Source organism: Melozone crissalis, unplaced genomic scaffold (genome assembly GCF_028551555.1).
Source record: "Melozone crissalis strain CALT ecotype California unplaced genomic scaffold, PUWL_Pcris_2 ptg000081l_1, whole genome shotgun sequence".
In the NCBI taxonomy this organism is placed as follows: domain Eukaryota; kingdom Metazoa; phylum Chordata; class Aves; order Passeriformes; family Passerellidae; genus Melozone; species Melozone crissalis.
In genome coordinates this window covers 15,333,962-15,353,636 of record NW_026535858.1, presented here as the reverse complement: position 1 = coordinate 15,353,636, position 19,675 = coordinate 15,333,962, and the positions used below count along the sequence as shown (strand labels likewise).

General features: G+C 44.8%; 2 protein-coding genes across 6 annotated transcripts in view; both read left to right on the top strand.

Annotated features, from left to right (window-relative positions):
- The window catches only part of GPCPD1 (glycerophosphocholine phosphodiesterase 1), a 42,553-nt gene extending 34,630 nt beyond the window's left edge, over positions 1-7,923 (top strand). For 3 of the 4 annotated variants that reach the window (XM_054290165.1, XM_054290167.1, XM_054290166.1), the window contains exon 20: positions 6,300-7,923. In XM_054290165.1, the coding sequence (XP_054146140.1) occupies positions 6,300-6,504 (205 nt within the window). In that variant the 3' untranslated portion in view covers positions 6,505-7,923. Of the gene's footprint in view, positions 1-2,715; positions 2,817-6,299 lie in introns of all 4 variants that reach the window. The other variant, XM_054290169.1, reaches the window with a different exon arrangement.
- A 4,261-nt stretch (positions 7,924-12,184) lies between these two features.
- Positions 12,185-17,857, top strand: MAL (mal, T cell differentiation protein). Of its 2 annotated transcripts, XM_054290216.1 has the most exons (4): positions 12,185-12,951; positions 16,084-16,254; positions 16,370-16,504; positions 16,733-17,857. In XM_054290216.1, exons 1-4 carry the CDS (start codon positions 12,865-12,867, stop codon positions 16,805-16,807), a joined length of 468 nt encoding a protein of 155 aa, XP_054146191.1. In that variant the 5' UTR covers positions 12,185-12,864; the 3' UTR covers positions 16,808-17,857. The 2 variants fall into 2 exon arrangements, with proteins under 2 accessions (XP_054146191.1, XP_054146190.1); XM_054290215.1 differs by lacking the exon at positions 12,185-12,951 and having other exon boundaries at positions 15,506-16,254.
- The last annotated feature ends 1,818 nt before the right edge of the window (positions 17,858-19,675 follow it).

Sequence of the window (19,675 nt, the reverse complement as noted above, 5' to 3'; positions counted from 1 at the left end):
TAAAAGAATGATCATAATCACCACCATCATCAAGCTTAGAAACTATTGGAAATTGATTCTGGTGAAATTTCATGTTGCTTCTTGGTTGACTGGGTATAGAAAGTAGAAGGACCCCATAAACCCCGATCAAGAATAAGTCTTAACACCACTTCCCACTCTTTCAGCTGCATCTGTGAAGCAAAATAACTTTTGTTTTTCCTGAGATCAACATAAATGTAGTTAGATCCTTTAAAGAACAAGTGTATGGCATACACGTTTAAGGTGCTACTAATATTCATGATAGTAATTTTTAGGTTATGTAAACGTGTTACAGTGAGGAAAATGTCATTTAATTGTTTGACTGGAAGTTTCAGTATTCTACATTGAGCTGTGGAAATAGTTAACACAACATTCTCTTGTGTTTCAAAGCTGTGAATTCACATTTTTCGTATCAAAATTAGCTTGGAGTGACTCCAGGGCAAACTGCCAAATTAGTAATTTCAGAAAGTAGCTGTTACATCAAAAAATTCAGGTAGAAACATCAGAATACTGTGTTAAATATTTTAACAAAAGCATTGTTGTGTTATTTGGTTGCTTACAGCATCCCAAAGTTTTAGGTCTTTTGTCTTTGAAGATGAGAAATTCATCATTATGAGCTGAAGTTTAATTTGAAAAACTGTATTAAACTAGAATTTCCGATAGAGAGTAATTGGGAAAGCGTTAAGTGTAACTGAAGTTTCAAATTACAGAAGGCTTTCAAACCTTCTGCTTTAGCAAGAGTATTGCTTTGTATATTGTTTTACCTACAAAAAAACCCAAAACAAAACAAAAAAAGCCAACCAAAGAAAGAGGAATCAATTGTCAAAGGCTCTGTTTTATAAAGTGAAAACTGAGAGTCAATTTAATCAACTCTAGGGGCAGGAAATCAAATATGTTTGTTCCTAGGGTTCTAGGCTCTCAGTATAAAAAAATTAGTTAGCTCTTTTCAATCTGTTGTTGACTGCTGGGAGTCATTTGTCATTTCAAGGTCCATTGCTTCTCAGGTTTGCCAGAGGTGCCCCTTCTTGTGCTGTACAGAAAGTCTCCCATTCATTTGCAGTAAAAAAAGGAATAACTAGGTTTTTACACTGGGGATCAGCTTCAGACTGAGGACATGGACACAAGTCCTCTTTCCTGCTACAGCAGTGCTGTGTGTTGCACCTCTCCTGCAGCTCAGGACTGGGGCCCCTTTATTCAATGAAAAATACCTCTGGAGTAGAATGCAGGTGAAAGAATCATCTAACTACTTAGTGTGCAGTCATAGGGTAATGAAATTTTATTCTGTGGTATGCATAAGTTAAAGTGATATATTATTGGTGGGGTGTTTTAATCAAATTCCACTGCATAAAGTGTTTGTGGAATGTCTCTTCATCTCATGTCTACTAATCCAATCTTCCAGAGTTGTTAATTACTCCCTGTGCAATAGATATTCACTACTGTGGTAAAACAGTAAAGCAGGGGCCAGCCTAACTTCTGACTTCATGTTGCTTTTATTGCTTTAGATACTCCATGCTACTTAAATATTGTGGCATTTATGTTGAGGCTGCTACTTGTCACCCTGTGTGTCCTATTTGGTGTATTTTAAGTTGTAGTAGGTCAGTAGAACACCTTTCATCTCACTTTCTGATAACCAGCCAGTTTGTTGGAAGGCTTAATTCCCTTGTGGATTTAACTGAACAAAAATTTCTTGACCTTCCTTCACTGTTTAGATAATCTGGATTCTTAATAATGTTTATCTCTCCTCTCACTGCCTGCCTCCTCTGTCACTTCCACTTCAACATCTTCCCATTTTTTGGAGAGGAACCCCAAAATTAGTATTAACTCCAAAGTTGTTATTGCAGGCTTGTTAAGTGTAATTTCTAAATGTAATTTCCCTTTTTTTTTCTGTAGGCCAAAACAAACAATGGGATGTCCCTTTGCAATTCTTAATTACTTTTCAAGTTTTACTAATTGTGTGAGTAAAATTAAATTCACTCTTAATGCAGGTTAGGGATATTACAGTTTCTGAAAGTTGCATCACATGTCTCAAGGTGGACATTTTGAGATGCAGGTGGTACCTGCAAGTCCTGGAATGTAGGGGTGTAAAACCTGGCAGCAAACATTTCCACTCACAGCTGGAGCTGCTGGGTAAAGAGCCAGTCTTTCAGATCACTTGAGACTTGAAGTTGATATTTAGAGTTTAAATAGGTATGGTGTCAGCATCCATATCCTGTGCTGTTTGAGTTTAGAAATAAATGAATGTAAAACTAAATTTAAAAAGCAGAACTCAAGAAAGAGAGATATACATGATTGTTTCAATATCTAAGTAATAAGTAGGGACTGCAGTAATCTGTTTTAGTGTCAAGCCAGTTCAGGCTGTTGTTGTGTCTTCAAATTCCAGAATATTTCCTGGGCTGAATTAAGATGGTGCTTCTTCCATGGTTTCTGTATTTTTGTTCCCTGGATTTATGGCCAAGTCCAGATATCTATCAATTATGGTATTTTGTGTTCCTGTTTACTAGGCCTTTACTTACACCATGTTAAGTGCTAATTATCTGAATAATCTAGGAAGTGAATAGAGGAATTGTAGTGAATTTTAGGTTGCTTGTGTGTGGCCCTGAGTTACTGTGTGCAGTAGTTATTTCTGAGATTATGAACTGTGTGCATAGAGATGATTTCTGTAAGCTATTTTTTTCCAAACTTTAATCATCCATGTAGAATTGACCAAAACACTGTAGCCAGTTGTGAAGATGGCAGAAAAACTGTGTCCTGAATACCAAAAGTTGATGATACCAAGCTCTGGGAAAAAAAAAATGCAGGTAGGGGGTCTGGCTTTGCTTTGCATGGAGAATAACTGCAAGACTAAATCTGGGAAGTTTACAATGCCAAAAATATTAAAAGGCTGATCTCACTGGGGCAGAGGAAAGAACACAAATGCACTCCCTCCCCCCATCCAGGCCTTTCTCCACTTGGGCTGCAAATTATTACATACACCCAAAGTCAGTAATCCAAGCAGATGTTCTGGGATGATAATCTCCTGTTTTCCTATGTTCAACTACCATTCATCTCAGTGTTTAACCAAATTATTTGAATTAAAAGGGCAGCCTCTACAGAAAGGTGCCATGTCTGCCCTCAGGCTTTTATTTGGGCTCTAAAACAAGAAGGTACTTTATGTGCATGACTGGGTATCTTCTGTCTGCACAGAAATCACATCCTCAAAATGCTTTATTAGTCTGATATTCAATTTTAATTAAAGAAGAAATTTCAACCTATTGTGAAATTACTCTGGCTTGGTTAAAATGCTCATTTGTAAAGCATGATTTCTGAGGTGATTGATCTGGTGCTTTTTTCCTGGATAGGCTTTGGAAATAGTCCAGAAAATATTTCTGTATTTGAAGATACTTAACTCAGTAAGAACAATGCAGCCTTGTATTTTTATACCTGCTGGCTGTATATTGAATACCAATGTGGAGAGGGAGTGGGTGCTAGCTTACACTTGCATCATCTTTTCTCATTCACTTTACATGATCTGAATTTTGTTTGTTGAATAATACACAGAACTGCATAAAAATACGAAATCACTATTTCCCAAACATGGATGCTGAGAGCTTTTCCATGAGAGCTTTGTCCAAACACTGCAGTTCCTTAGGCTGCATGTTGCATTTGCAGGCAAAAGCTGTGCTTGACTGGTATTAGTAACTTCCCAACATTTACACAAATTTAACTGGCAATCAAATCAAAAGTGTTTTAAATACTTGTCAAAAGCACAAGACTGCTGAAATCTGGGCTGCCCTGTTTGCCTGAAACTGCATGTTACTTAAATAACAGCATGGATATGTGGAGGAAGTGTAGTACAAGTTGATTTATAACTTACTCAGTAACTGAATTAATATGTTATGATGGTTGTTAAGACAGTTTAACTCTTCCCTATTTTGTGAATTGCAAAGTAAACTCTAAGTTTTTCCTCGAGATCTAAAGAAAAGTGAAAAGCTTTAATCAAAAGCTTCAGAAAATCTTTTGAGCATGGAAACAGTATTTCAGTGCTGCTGCCTTTTGTCTTGTATGTGTTTTCAAAGGTTGCAAAACACCTTTCAGGAGCCAAGCACATCAGTTTTACACCCACTGCAGAGCCCTGCAATGTTCTGCAAGTCTTTTGTAGAAGGTGCTTACTTAAAAAAAAAAAATGTTTAAAGGACTGCCCAGTCTTCTGCAGGGCTTGCTTATTAACAGGAGGTTGGATGGAGAAACTTTGGTGCATGGTTGCTTACAAATTATTGTCCTGTTGAGGAAAGGAGGATAGGGAGATGAGAGTTTATTCCTTATCTTTATAGTGATGTTGGAAATAATTAGAGAAGTACTGGAGCTCTGTTGCTGCAAACTGGTGGTGTACTTTTGTGGACCCAAACAAAAAGTAGGGTCAAGAAATTCTGAAGTGTTGCTTTGAGTTGTCTTCTTTGCCTTTGGTTTAAAAGAAACCAAATACCCACATTGGAGTGGACTGGCTCTAGTGGACAGCCTGAAAGGAGCCTGGGGGGTTGAATCATCCAGAATCTCAATTGAAAAGAATTTAGAATGGAGCAGGAATTAAAGAGTTTATACTTGTTGTAGTAAAGAACTAGTAATAAAATACTTGCCAGAAGATACTTGGAAACATACTTAGCCATGTTCTAGGAACAAGGGCCTAGAAAAGAACCAATCTTTTGCTGTTCTGACTGATGGGAAAGACTTCAGCTTCTTAGTTCCTAACACGTGTTTTATATAGAATACTATCCTCAAGTTTCAGTGTTTTGTGTGGAATTTGCAGAGAAATTCATAAGGTGCCAGCTGACTCAGCTGAAGAAAGCACAGGAAGGAAGGAAGGTGGAGCTGTTATTTTGCAGAAAGCTTCCATTGGGCAAATTTGGGTCATACCTTAGGCCTGTATTGGATTACAAGTGGTGTGCAAGTAATTCAAATGCTGTGCCTTCTGTTTGAATTTCATCAAACTGGACATCTATTCTCACTCCTAGGAGTTTCTTCACAGAAATTGTCCTTGACCTTACTGTGATCCATATCAGTATTTCCTGTGGAAGTGTTTCCTCACCTGAATCCCATTATTGTACCCATCTTTGAGCTGCATGTTGGTTTTGGTGTCTTGGAGTTGCCAGCAGTTCACAAGTTGTCTTGTCAGGGTAAAAGGGCACCTTGCACACTTGAGCACTACTACATTGTTTTGTTGGTGCCATTGGTTCCTTTTGGGCTTAACTTGAAAATGTGTGAGAGACAAAGGAGGATGAAATAAAAGCAAACTACTTTCTGGAAGGAATCATAAGTGAAGTATGATCATTCTTAAAGACTAAGGGAGAAGCCATGGTAATTTCTTGAAGACGTTTTCATTTCAAGGAGAAAATCTTGAAGACCTGCAATACCTGGAACTGTGTATGTGCAACAACTAAAAGTGAGAGCAGATGGCTTCCAGGATTAAAATTTTGAATATAAACATGCTGATATAAAAATGAATGTTGGGAAATCAAGGTATATCCTTGTTATAATAGGTGTTGTACCAATGTTAGGTTACAGGAGCACCAATGCTTTTTCTTTGTAATGAATTACACCAGAATGGTGTTTGAGTTGTGCTCAGTGCTTGCTGAAAATTTGTTTTGATTTTTTTATTTTACTGTCACTCAAAATGTGGTTTGGATTTGGACAATCTGGGATGATGCTGACATTTCCAATCTGCAGCTTTGTTTCCATGTGTGAAAACAAGAAAGTGAGAAGAAGATAGACTTTTTAAAGTAGTGCAGATGGTTAATCTGCATTAGGTGTGCAGAGAGGTCAGATTTTCTATTTTTCACTCTTCACATCGTATTGTGGTAATGGTGGTAATTTAAAAAAGAAAAAATTCTGAATTGGGTGAGGTGAAATACTTCTTGAAACAGTAAGTACACACTCAATGCAGTATTATGTGTAAACAGTATATTACAGTCTGTTCAAATAATCTCTGAGGTTTCTTATGCTTTGAACTGTGAAGCCTGGAACACTGCTCTTGTTTCACTGCTTTGTGCCACCTGTAAAATCACATTTGTCAGGAGATTGAGTATATGCCAGTAGGTTTTTAGTATATCCAATTAAACACTAACCAATCTGTGTAAAGGGAATACCTTTTTATATTGTGAGATAAGCAGCAAAACTCAGGGTACTAACCTGACTTTGGCACCCAGTTTTGCTCTGTTAAGGAAAAAAACCCAGGTGCTTCATCTGGTACATTTCTGTGGACTGCTAGTTTATACTGATCAGTGTTTTTTCTTTTCTCATTTATTCAGGATATACGACCAAAATCCTGAACAACCAAACATATTCCAGGTGGAGCAGCTGGAACGTCTCAAGAGAGAGCTGCCAGAGTTGAAAAGCTGTGTGACCCCCACAGTTAGCCACTTCAAAGCCATAACTCCATGTAAATGCCATCATTGTTGCAATGAAGAGAAACCTGTAGATAACTTGAAGTGTTTTCAGATGAAGAAGGACTAATTTTAGGCAGAGTGCTGTTTTGTATCTATAGAATTTTCACCATTGGAATAGTTCTGTCTATGCTTTCAGGTTGGTTTGGTTTAATTTTAAGTCTTCAAATAGCAATAACTGTGTTCCTCCTTCCTAACAGTACTTAGTAAAATTTCAAGCAATGTTAAAATATTCAACCAGTTACAGTTATTGTTCCAAATTACATACACAGTTTTAACTTTTTCCTCACATCATATCAAGTCTTGAAAAAGAAAATTATTGTGATATTATTTTGCTTTTAAAAAAACCAAAAATTAAGTAGTCTCAGTAGTGAAAGCTCAGAAACTAAATTGTAGAGAAATTACAATAATCTGGTATTGAATATGCTGAAATTTTGTTTTAGTTTTGATTTTACTTACAGGCTGACAAGCTGTAGCATTTATCTGACAGCAGGAAATTGAGTGATTTTAAGATACATATAAATAGATCTGGCCTATACATGATCTGAACAAATTGGTACCTCATGTATATGTATTTGCACTGGTAGATCCACCTGTAGAAAGCTTTGTGCCATTTTAAAATATTTTATTTTTTAGCAAACTGCAGCTCGTTTTCCCCCACTTGATTGGAATTGAGGCTGCTGCCTTTGTTTCCTCAGCCCCCAGTTGAGTGGTGCAGCAATCAGGGGGGAACCACGAGTACAGGTTGTTCATTAATCACACACAGGCCTGCTAAACTTTAAAAATGTTGCTAATAATTGTAACAGAATTACAGAAACATCTTCAGTGGTCAAGAATCTTTTTTGCACAGTAACCTTAATGAACAGAGTGTGTACCCTGCACAAACTCTACAAAATGCATGCTTTATCTACTAAGCATGAATTTTAGGTGTTTGCTGAGGTCCTTGCATCTTTATGGTGCTAGTTATGTGTGAAGGGTGCAAGGACCAACTCAACAACTTAATCTCCTTTGCCTGAGAAACCACAAGCCTGTTATTCACAAACATTTGGAGAAGAGGCTCTACCATACTTGGTATGTATGTGTACCCTACATGGTTTGTCTGTCTTACTTATAATGCAAGCTACTGGCTTTTGTATTTTGCAAGATTTTTTGGCTTTTACCATGGAGCAAGAATCACAAATGTACTGGATTCAGATAATCAGTATTCTGTTGGCTGGTATCTATCCTCTGTAATTTATTACAAAGTCATAGTTTAGAGCTCTTAATAGATAAGTATGCATGTCCCTTCTCCTCCTGATGTTGCAGGTCATGCCAACACAACAGCTGTAACTTTCTACTGAAATGTTAATGTATAATAAGAATGGAAAATATTTATTTTTTTTTCTCTTGTAAATTGACAATGAAAACAATAGTATGTACTATATTCTTTATATACAGTCATTGCTACATATAGAACTGATTGTACAAAGAGTAAAGCCATTGCAAATAAGTGTTTGAGCCTGCACTGCTGAGCAGTTCAAAACAGCTTGTTTTGACTTGTGCATTTTAGTATTTAAAGTTTGTCCTGCACAAACAGCAGAATAGTATTAGGTATCTGGAAGCCTTCTTTTATTAAAAAAAAACAAAAAAAACCAAACAAAACCACAGAACATCCCTAAACCAAAACTGGAAGTGTGTGAGCTGTTTTTGAGAAGGGGAGGGGGCACTGAACCAGAATCTTGGCATCAGGAACCTGTGGCTGTTACTTGATACATTCCTCATTATGTGATTAATTCTTAAATTTTTTTTCTTAATTTTTTTCCTCCTTTGTGTACCCTGTGGGATCCTCTTGGCAGGTCTTGAGGGCTTTGCCAGCTGTTACTCAGCTCCTGGCAGAGTTTGTGTCACTGCTTGTGAGAGGTGGGCAGCACATCCTCAGAGATGCTGAGACACCTGTTCTGTGCAAAGGGGGCTTAAAAGCTGTGCTGTGTGAAGCACCTCTCAGACCTATCCCAGTGAGATGCTCAGGCACCCTTGAAATCTTTCCCAGCCTTCAGTGCATCTATTACATTCCTTCTCTGACCTGCTGGGATCTGTCCAGCAGGTCGGGTTGTGGCACAGCCCCTGCCCTTTGGGTGGTGTTAACTTTTTATAATAAGAACTACATGTACTTGTTTTACAATAATTTTCCAATACCTGTCACCTATGTTAGACAATCTGTCTCTATTCTAAAGCAATCCAGAAGTGCCACCATCACAGCAGAAGATGGAGGACAAGAAGAAGGAGAAGAAGGACAGGACACAGATTCCTCCATCTTGCTTCTTGAACTCCCATTCTAAACCCCCAAAATTCTACTTTTTCACCCTGTGATAAATTGACCATCATTCTACTCAAACTCTTTTGGCTTGTAAATCTTCACACAAGGTTGGTAGTTTTTTCCATGGACTAAAATTGAAGGCACAGGTGTTTTTGAATCTGTGCCAAGGTCTCTGAGCCCCTTGCCAGGGTCTCGAGTCATCCAGGGCAGCCAGAGGAATGTCCTGGGTTCCAACATCCACCCACTGTGATGATTTTACTGGGCAGTTCTGAGCAGTGTTGGTGTTTTCTTGCTGATTCCTTTTTTTCTGAGTAAGTTGTGTCAGCAGCTTCCTCCAAACCTGAGGAGCTTCCACAGCTCTGCTGCTGTGCCAGTTCTTGGAGCTGAGCTCACGGCTTGGGCATGCTGAGCAGCTGTCACTCAGCCACTGGCAGTGCAGGGGGGATAGAAGGAACCAAAGAATTTGGGATCTGACAGGGGAAAGTGCCCCCTCCTGCTCTGGAGTGCTTGTTGGGAAACCAGTGTGGTCCAGGGCAGAAATGGCTTTGCTCCAGCCAAGAGACTGCTACAGAATTTTAATCCAGAGATGTGGGAGCTATAGTGGGGGGAGACAGAATTTCTCTCTTGATTTTGGAACATTTCCTTCTGGCCCACCCAAAGACTGGGCTCTGCATCTGTAGTATTGGTTGCTGAATGACACTCCCACATGATGCCTGTACTTGGGTGTGTGCATATGTATATTTATATATGGATGTTGTATATATATTTATATATGTAGCTGGATGGTGGGGGAGCTGGCCATGACAGAGCTGCTGTGTTATGATACACAGTTGGATGCTCCCTCCAAAGTTTCTCCAAATAACTGGGCCTTCATGTATTTTCCATCACACAGATCTTGTACCTTAACTGTAAACCTGCAGCAAAGTCTTGGTCACAGCAGCTGCCAGCTGAGCAAACACTTGCTGACTCCACATTTGTCTCACACCCCTGGAATTACACCCCACAGCCTGGAGTTTGCACTTTGCTTCTCAGCTGTATCCATTATATCAATCTCCCAGATCCCAGCTTTGACACTTTGAACAGCCAACAATTGCTTCCATACAGTTCTTGGGGAAAAAAAAGCCAGCCCTGGCCTTCCCCTCCCTCTTGCAGCCTGTAAACTGCACCACATGCAGGACTTTGCTCTTTCTGTGTGCCCTCAGATTCTCTCTCAGAATCTATGTCCAAAATTGAGAAAACTCCAGCAGCTGCTCCCTCGGAGAAGGTCCTGGAAGAAAGAGCCAATGCTGGACTGTACCTTTCTTTTGTAACCTCTAAACTGCACTGAGGTGATGCACTTTCCCTTCTTCAGGATCCAAACCTGAAGCCCTCCCTTACTTGCTCCCACTAAAGGTGCCAAGGACAAAAAAGATGTTGGCTTTTAGCTTCCCACTGTCACCATTCAGAACTCCACCCTGTATCCCTGTGTACTTCCTAGACAATTCAATGTCCTGTGGTACTGCCTCAGAAACCCAGAGGGCAGATCTGAAACCAAAAGTGTCCAGACTCTACTGGCAACATGTGCCAGGACGAAAAGAAATACATTTATTTTGAAGGCAAGCAGCTCTCCCTGGTGTTCCTGGTGCACATAAGAGGCTCCCCAGGGGAGGTAAAGGCCAGCACCTGCTTTCTTTCATGGCATTTCCAGTGTGGGAGCAATCCCCTCCCACGAGCCCTGCACTGAAATTTGAGTGCTGCCTCCAGTGTTGAAAACATCCACCAGGGACTGCTCTAACACAAGTTCTCTCCAAGGAGCTGCTGCTGCTGCTTTGTGCCTCCCCGGGGCAGCACCTCCTGCACCACCAGCGATGGGGTGAGGTGCTGTCCTCAGCAGGTAAAGGCATCCTCATCCTCTTTCTGGAGCTCACCTCCAGTATTTGGATACCAGTTCCAAAACTGTGTGTATCCAGGGATCTCTTTCAGAGAAGCCTTTCCAGAACAGAAAGCTCAGTGGTTTATACCTCCCTAGGGAACCCTGTAATGTCATCCTTTTCTTTCAGGTGGCCAGCAGCTGACAAGGACAAGGATGGATTAATTACCACTTTATTTAAATTGACAATGATTAGATGAAAATGTAAAAAGAGAAAAATGCACAATGGCAAAACTCCAATCTGGTCAGAGTTATTTACTACACAATTAAGCTGCTGATACAGTGCTCTATTTATTGCACCAATAACATAGCCAGTTTAATATTAACTATTAATCAGAGATTGATGTTACATATGTCACTGATCATGGGCAAGCCTCTCACCCAGCCTCCAGAGCTGTCCCTGGGGGATGTTCCCACCCAAGGGAAGGATATTCTTGCATCTCAAGGAGATATGCTGGGGAAACGGGGACTGATCTTTTCTAGTATGAAGAGGTTGATTGTCCTGCAGCTTTTAGATTCTGTGTTGTCCTCAGCAGAACATGTTTGAGTCAGGTGTTACCAGCTCTTTGGTTTCTGCTCAAAGCTTCCATCTCTCACTTCCCTACCAGGCTCTTCCTCATTCCTGTTGATGCCCACCTCAGTCAGGAGGGGCCTAATTTAAGAGAGTTTGGTCAAGCTGGTCTCAGCATTCTTCACCTCTGAACCCAGTGTTCTACTAAACCCCCTGGTTTTTAATCCATCACCAAAAATTTGTAAATAGGACAAAGAAGGGGTTCTTTAAAGATGTCCCAGCCCTTCCAAATGGAATAGCTCCAGTGCCCCTGCCCCTCATAATGCACTTGCTTGTTCCTCACAGCAGTCCTGTGGTCCCAGGAACAGGAGAGCTTCATCTCCATCCCTTACAGAGACAGTGAGACCCCTCTGGAGCTCTGTCTGTGTCTCCAGCTCCAATGCCTCTGTTCCCACTGCTTCCACCTCTCCCTCTTTGCTGACTGGTTTTTAGGTCTGCCTCATATCCAAGGTTTCATCCATTATGTGTAGTTCTGTCACCTTAGGGCAAATGGAATCTCTCTGGAGAAGTGGGAAATCAGGTGGATGCAGCAAAAACACTCTCCCACCTTTGAAGAAGTCATGAAGGTCAGCATGGACTCTGCATTTAAGTGAGAAAAGGCCTCTAGAAGAAAAAGGATGGCATTATCTACTTAGATGTTTTTGCTTCAATTGACTGGAAATAATAGAGATCAAGGTCTGGGTAAGAGGCATCCATCCCACCCCTTCACTGCCCCACCAGCTCTGCCATGTAACCCTGCCCCTCACTTAATCTGCTTATTAAAAGCATTTCCCCAGTTTTTCTGACATTGCAGGCTCCTCCACTCATCTGCCTCACTGCTTTCTCCAAGGGACAGGTTTTACCCTGCCTTCCTTTCTCAAAGTCCTTTTTCTGCACTTTTTGGCCTCAGTTTCTGGAGTTCTGTGGTTTTTGCTGTGTGCCCAAGTGTGTTTAAGAGGAGTAAATATTCCATATGAAGAAGAAGTCCATTGCTCCCATGGACTACAGACAAAAAGGTAAAATTTAAAAAATGAAACTGCCTGGGAAGTGTCATCATTTTAGGTCATTTATGTTACCTTGGCATTTCCAATCTCCTTCAGATGGTGGAGGTGGTTTGCCCTGCAGTTTGATTGCTCTCATCCCTGGATGTCTGTGGGACTTTTCTAGGCCCACTGGTTGTCCCCTGTCACATCCTGGCCTGCCTTGGCCACCAGCCGCCCTCGTGTCCTCTGCTGTGACCACCTCAGGTGTGGGTCACTGTGGCTGGCTCACTGTGCAAATCCAAGGGGACTCGAGGCTGTGCAGGTGGATGGGCACAGGTGTCCCCTGCTGCCCTGAGCTGTCACCCAGTGCCACTGGGCCCTGCCCAGGAACCTGCCTGGCAGCTCGGGTGCGGGGACAGCCGAACTCTGCTGCCAGTGCCCCGGGGCTGCCCCTGCATCTCCCGAACAGCTCCCATGTGACTCCAGGTCACAGGGTTTGGCCACACCTGTGCCACTCACAGCTGTCTTCATCTGTCAGCAGGAAGGAAAGGAAAGGGCAGGAAGGGGAGGAAAGAGGAAGAAACGAGAGCAGGAAGGGCAGGAAAGGAGGGAGAGAGAGAGGGAGAGGTGAGTAGGCTGCATTCAGCAGTGAGGAGCAGAGTGGCCGATAAGCACCGCGCCAGAGGCTTCCGATGTCTTCCTCAACTTCCACCAGCACTTTGCCCAGCGGCCTGGCCGTCCTGACGACCTTCCCAGATGTGCTCTTCATCCCTGAAATCGTGAGTGCTGCCTTGTCCCTGAGGGGGGGCTGTGGCTGCTGCTCGGGCACTCAGCACAGGTTGTGCTGCAGGTGTCCGAAGGGTGACACTTGTCCCACGCCAGGTCCCTGAGCCACAGGGGGCTGGAGGGCATCTCATCCTCGGGGAAAACCACGGGCTCTGAAGCTCTCCTTTAGTGTGCAGTGGGATTTTTCTGGAGTCCTTGAAAAACGTTTGAATTTCCTGCCTGAAAACACAGCAGGCGCTGCCGGTGGGTTTAAGCAGGTGCCAAATGGAGCTGGTTAATGACCGGAGGTGATTTTAGCGGATAGCACAGGCAGAGGATGAGCTGCTGGCTTGGAGCAGGGGATTAGGGAGCGGGGGGAATTGCTGGCAGCAGCCGAGGCTGCGCTTCCATGGCGGCATTCCTGAGCCGCAGGTGCGGAGCTGCTGGACCCTGGGCGTGTGGGAGAGTGAAAGGTGAGCAAAGGGTGAGCAAACACCTTGTAAACTCTGTCCACACTGTAATTTCATTGAGCAGGAGGAGATCATAATCTTAATGGACTTGGCGCTCGTGGTTTAAAGGAATTGCTCTGAGCATAGGTTATTGGATACAAAGTCTCAGCCTGAACTTTTCCCCTGTCCTCTGCCCCACTCATGAAACGTACTCTTTGCACAAGAGCTTGGGAGGCTTTTTTCCAAATTCCCAGCGCTCTGGTTGAGTACTGTAGAATGGCATGCAGATTATTTCATGCTAAAAACTTCAGTTTTGCCATCTGGCACCAAATCTTTTCCTGTCACCCAGCCTGCTCCCCCACTACTGGGATTTACAGCGTTTCCTTCATTCCCCTGGTGATAACAATGTAGCAAAGAGAATGTAGACCTGATCTGTGCCCAAGAGCAATGCCCAGGTTTCCTGGAGCTACAGGAGGGAGGATGTTGAGTGCCTGTGGAGATTTTGGCTGGGCTGACACTTGCCAGCCACCTCGGCCCCTGAGTTATGTTGGTCCTGTTGGCCTCAGAGAGCTCGTTCCCCTTGAACTGTTTGTTTGTAATCCCTGTCTCCAGGGGATTTGCCAGGGCAGCTTGCTGAAGTGAGCACACTATCCTTGGTTTGGGTAAGATCTGGAAATGTGCATCCTGAAGGCCCAGGAACCACCTAGGAAGGAGGAATGCTGCATGACTGGATTTCTCCATCTCCAGGCAGATTCTGGGCTATGCAGCCGTGTGACCTCTGCTGTGTACAGAGGAGGTGGCTGCCTTGAATCAGAGGGATAAAGAGTTTCTCATTCCTTAGTGGAATCTCAGGTTCCCTGCCATGGGCTGAGATGGTAACATAACAAAACAAAACAAAATTGGCATTTTAAATGCTAAGATAGTTGTGAAATTTTCAGAAGATCCTACCTGCAGCTCAGATGATTGCCACATTTGTATGGGCTGATCAAAAGTTACCATTTTTAATCTGTGAGGCTCAGTTTAATTCTTGTAATCTATTTAATTTGAAGAACTTTCTGCACATATGGATACCCAGACCTATGTGAAAAACCTGAAACAAGCTGAAAGCAGATATGTTTGCTTTGTAAAAGCTATTTAAAGGATGATTTTTTTCCTTAGACTGCTGTGTGCATCCTGCTGTGAGTTATTGAAAGCCTCTCAATCCTTCCTTCCTTTTTATGAATCTTCACCAATAATCAAACCAGGTCAAACAGACATTTCTGAGTGGTAAGCACAGCCTGCAGAAAGGAGAGATGGTGAGTGGTAGGAAGTGAGCTGTGGTGCTTCTTTCCCCAACCTTGTATCTCACCACAATTTGTGCATGATTTTAATGGAGCAGCCATAACGCTTTTTCCCAGGATTTTTAGCTGCAACACACTCATTGTGTCAGCCCATGAGTGATTAAAAGGACTGGATCAGTGTTCAAGGCTCAGCCTTTGGTTGTTACAGGAGGGACCACAAGAGCAGCACTTTGGAAGACCCATTTTCACTCAGGTCTTTGCCACATCTCAACCACATAATTGATGTCATGTGTCAATTTGCGTAATGGCACCAACAAACTTTCCTACAACTGCGGGGTGACACAAATGATGTAACATTTTCTGAGTTAACATAAATCAGAGACTTTCTTTCCACTTGCAGAATGATTGGAAGGAAATGGAAATGAGTATGAGCTGGCACTTGGATGCTGGCTGGGATACACTGGCCATACAAGGATCAGAATGACCTCAGAGTCAGCAAGGCTCTCCTACCTCTGGACATCTGCCTGAATCCCAGACTGGCTAGTGGTGAGGGATAGATCCCCACAACAGCACAGATCCACAGAGTGTGGGCTCAGCTGTGGAGCTCCTCATCACAGGATGCTGCACAGACTGAACTCTGCACAGGTCCAAGGAATAACTGGGCTGATTTGTGGCACAGAAAAGCTACTGAGGGCATTTCAGTGCAAAGGCACCACTTGCACTCCAGACATTCCACAACACTGAACATAATGCTCCCATCCTCTTGTGCAGGAGTCTGCTGGTGAAGGGATGGAGCCCAGACATAGCTGTCCCTGTGTACCACCCATGGCAAAACCCATGGCAAACTCCCAAGGCTGGCTGAGAAGGTCCTACCCGCTCTCACACCAGCAGCTGGGACCAGGCACAGCTCTGATGTAGGCAGTGAAGGATGACCCAAAGGACTGAAGCAGAAATATGAGCTTCCTTTCGCAAACAGGAGCTGGGAGCCTCAGGCTCTTTTCCTCTACCCAGAGAGTCAAACCTCTCTCAGCGTGATATTTGCAAGTGACCCTTGTGAGGGCAGGTGTCTGTGCTGCTTGTGCAGGTGAGCTGGGTTTGACACACTGGGTGTGAAGCAAAGATACCTCTCCTAAGTCAGCCTCCCTGTTCATTAAAGCCAGCCCTCAGAAAAGTCTGAGCCAGCCTCCTAAGCACACTGGTGTAGGGAGGGTGTGAGTGGTGGTGGCACCAGTGAGGAATTTTTTTGGTCAGGATCAGTGGCAGATACTCCCAGCTGAATGCCCATTTTTGAGTGGAGGCTGGGAAGAACTCATGGGCTGCTGCCATGTGCAGTGCCAGAGGCGTGAGTGGCTTTTGGCTCTGCTCTAGACAAGTCACTTTATCCCATACTCACCCTGTCCCCCACTTTGACTTGCAGATCTTTGGGGGTCTTGTGTGGATCCTGGTGGCATCCTCGAAGGTCCTAGTCCCCATGCTGCAGGGCTGGGTGATGTTTGTCTCTGTGTTCTGCTTCGTCATGTCCATCTCCCTCCTGTGCCTCTACTTCTGCGGCGCTCACGGCGGCGGCGGCAGCTGCTGGGTCACCTTGGTACGTGCCTGTGACAAACCCTAGGGGTGGCTTTGTCACCAGCAGGGTGCTGCTGCTGCTCCCCAGCCGGCAGTGTGACTCCCTTGGAGGTGACGGTGTGCTCCTTGTTCCTTAGGATGCCATCTGCCACAGCACGGCAGCGCTGTTCTACCTCAGTGCCGCGGTGCTGGAAGCCTACACGACCTATTCGCTTGGCTTCTCCTTCTCCATACTCCTGGCACAGGAGTACAGGGAGAACATTGCTGCTGTGGTGAGTGCCTGGCAGGAGGGCAGGGAATGGCAGCAGGTGGCTCTGGAGTGGCCTCAAGTGCAAATCTGTGTTTGCACCAACAGTTTGGGGAGGGGGGAGAGAAATCAGTCACCGTCTCAGCATGCACGGGTGTCCCCAGACATGCGGCACGTCACGAGGCGTGGGCTCAGTGCTGGGGTGGCACTGTGCCCCAGAACACTGACGGGCTGCTGTGTTTTCCCATCCCAGGTATTTGCATTCGTGGCCACCCTGCTGTATGTGATCCACAAGGTGTTCTCGCTCCTGCGGTGGAAATCATCCTGAGGGCCTGAACAGCTCCAGCAACAACAGCTGCCCTCTCCAGGCTGGGTTTGGGGTTTGTTTTCTAATGTATAGCCTAGAAACAAGTAGCTTTTTATGTGGGATCTTGGTGATGAAGACAAGGAGCTTGCCAGAGAAAGGAATATCTTGGCACAATCTGTTTCCCTTCAATATCTTCCAGGCTGGGTACAGTTTGATGCTGGGGCCAAAATAAAAAAAAAAAGCCATCCAGTTTTAAAAAAACAGTATAGTTGGGTTCAAAGGGCTAAAATATCCCTGGACTTGACCTTTATGTATCCAGAGTTGTTACTGGTATCAGGGGAAAACGGAACAACAAACACCAAGGAGTACAAGTGTGAAACTGTGTCATTTTAATTGCTGTGTGCCTATTTGAATGTGTTTCCCCCCTAAAACCACTGTGCAAATTAATATTTTCAAGCAGTTCCTGAAAAAGCCTTCTCTGACTTGCAATGAACAATGGGGACAATATGTAACTCAGCTCAGGAGCAATGTGGAGCTCCTGTAGCTCCTGAAGGGTGCTGCTGAATTCTGAGGTATGACTGTAAGGCCAGGAATTACCACTGCCCTCGATCCCAGCCCTACAAAGCACAACCTGGAAGGGGCCCAGTGGGCTGTAGGAGACTTCTCTGGGTGGTCAGAATCAAATCCTCAGCAGGCAGAGGCAATCAACTCCTGCATTTGGTGAATGCTACTCTCTCACACTGCCATGGTGTCACTAATAAAGATGGGTTTGCTGTGATTTTGAGAACGGGTGAGTCCTTGCTGCTCTTTTTCCCTTTGCTGCACCCAGCCCCAGGAGCTTTGCACCCTGACAGGCCAGTGCCACCACGGGGCTGAGTGAGTGGCTGGGTGGAGCTCAATTGCCAGCTGGGGTTAACCTTGACAATGAATTAATTCAAATGGGGTTTAGACCCAGGAAGGGATGTTTTCAACATCTTAGAGGTGCCTAAGAAACAGTGGTGCTAAATTATCTCTTCCACCTTATGGGGCAAAGTATGCTTCCATTTTTAAGTCCGAAGTTCCTGGATAACACTGAGGACTAGAGGACAAGAGGGAAATAAAAGTTGACTTGGAGGCTCCTCTGTTGATTCATATCTGGGCAAACTTTTGACCTGTGACCATGGGTTTGGTTTGAAGCTTTTTAATTGCAAACTAAGGAAAACATTTGTGGAGATTTTTTGTCTTTGCTGAAAACCAGCCTGACTTGTTTTGCTTGTGTTACTGTGACAACAGGGAACTGCTTGCAACAGAGGTGGAAAGAGAAATCCCTTTTCAGGGCAGGGAGGGAACTCAAAAGCCACTTTGGACAATGGCACATGGCTCTGAAGTTCCACATCCACCTGTTGAAACTGGTTTCACCATCCCATCATCATGGGGTGTGTGTGGGGGTGTTGGTGCCCAGGTTCTCTGAACGCCCCTGAATGTGACAAGGGAACACAAAGATGCCTTTCTGCTTGGATGTGTTTACAAAGGCAGGGATCTGCAGCCCTACCCTGGGCCTTGGCATGAGCTGTCTCTGTTCCACCTGTGCCCCGCACCCGTGCACCCAGCAGTGCTGCCTGTCCCCTCACCTCCCATCCTGTGCCTCATGGCCATCCCATTTACAGCCCACGCCTTGGCACAGCCCCAGGCTCCTTCCTTCTGCTTTGCTTTGTCCTTTGCTTTCCCCTTGCCTGCCACACACCAGTTCACACCAGTCTGCACCAGTGCCCCTCTGTGTCCTCTGTCCCACCCTGTTTGCTGAGTGCCTCCCCCACAGCCTCAGCCCAGCCTTGCTGGGAGCCAGCAGTGGGGAAAAGCAGCCGGGTGCTGCTGGCACGGCAGTGTCCATCGGCTGGACGGACACTGAGGGAGGCTCTGCGGCCCCAAGGTCACCTGGGGAGGGCTGGGCATATGGAAGGGACCCCTGCCCCCACCACTCACAGAAAATGGAGCTGGAAATTTGATACCCTCCTGGTGTGACCCCAAGTTCAACCCCAGGCAGGGGAGCAGGGGGAAGGGGGGTCCCTGCTTGGCACAGGCTGCAGGGCCCCAGCAGGGGACACTGGGAGGGCTGGCTGCTGAATTGCAGCAATGTGCACCTTCCCTGCACAGTGGAAAGAAAATGACACAAAAGAGGTTAATCATATCCAGCTTTCCTGTCATCTCAACACCACCCCAAACACTGCCATCCGTGCCCTGGAAGCTGGGCAGCCCAAGGGAGCTGTCTGGAAAATGGCACACCCCCAGCACTTCCTGAAGGGAAAGATGCTGCCCAGAGCTCTCCCAGGACCTCCAGACCACATCTGCAGCACATCTCTTCCCCACAGAGAGCCCTGAGGGCAGCACTGACCCCAGAATTTGCTGACACGGCTGGAAACACGGGGCACAATGGACACTGCAGGCTAGCAAGCCTTTTCCTTCAGGGACACTTCCATGGGGCCAATGGCACTCTGGCAGGGCTCCCCAGGATGAGGGAAGGCTGGCCCTGCAGTTTGTTCAACACAGACACTGCAGTCCCTGCCTGCAGAGCTGGCCTGGCCCAAAATCCCTTGCCCTGCACTTGCTCAGGAATTCCCAGATCCCCCCCAGACCGGTATCCCTCCATTGCTGGGATTCCCTTGCAGATGTAACTGCCAGATGGAGCAGCCCATTTAAAAAGCCACAAATCAGGATTTTTTCAGAGCATTTACAAGTGCCATTCACACTGTTGAAACACTGGGCCTATTGTGCCCCTGCAGCCACCACCAAGTTTCATCTGCTTGTGTCAGTGGAATCCTCATCTCTGCTCTTCTCCAGCTTCCTCAGCAGGACAAGGAGGTCTGCAGGCACCTGCTCTGGAGAGCAGGCAATTACATGCTAGTTAAAGCA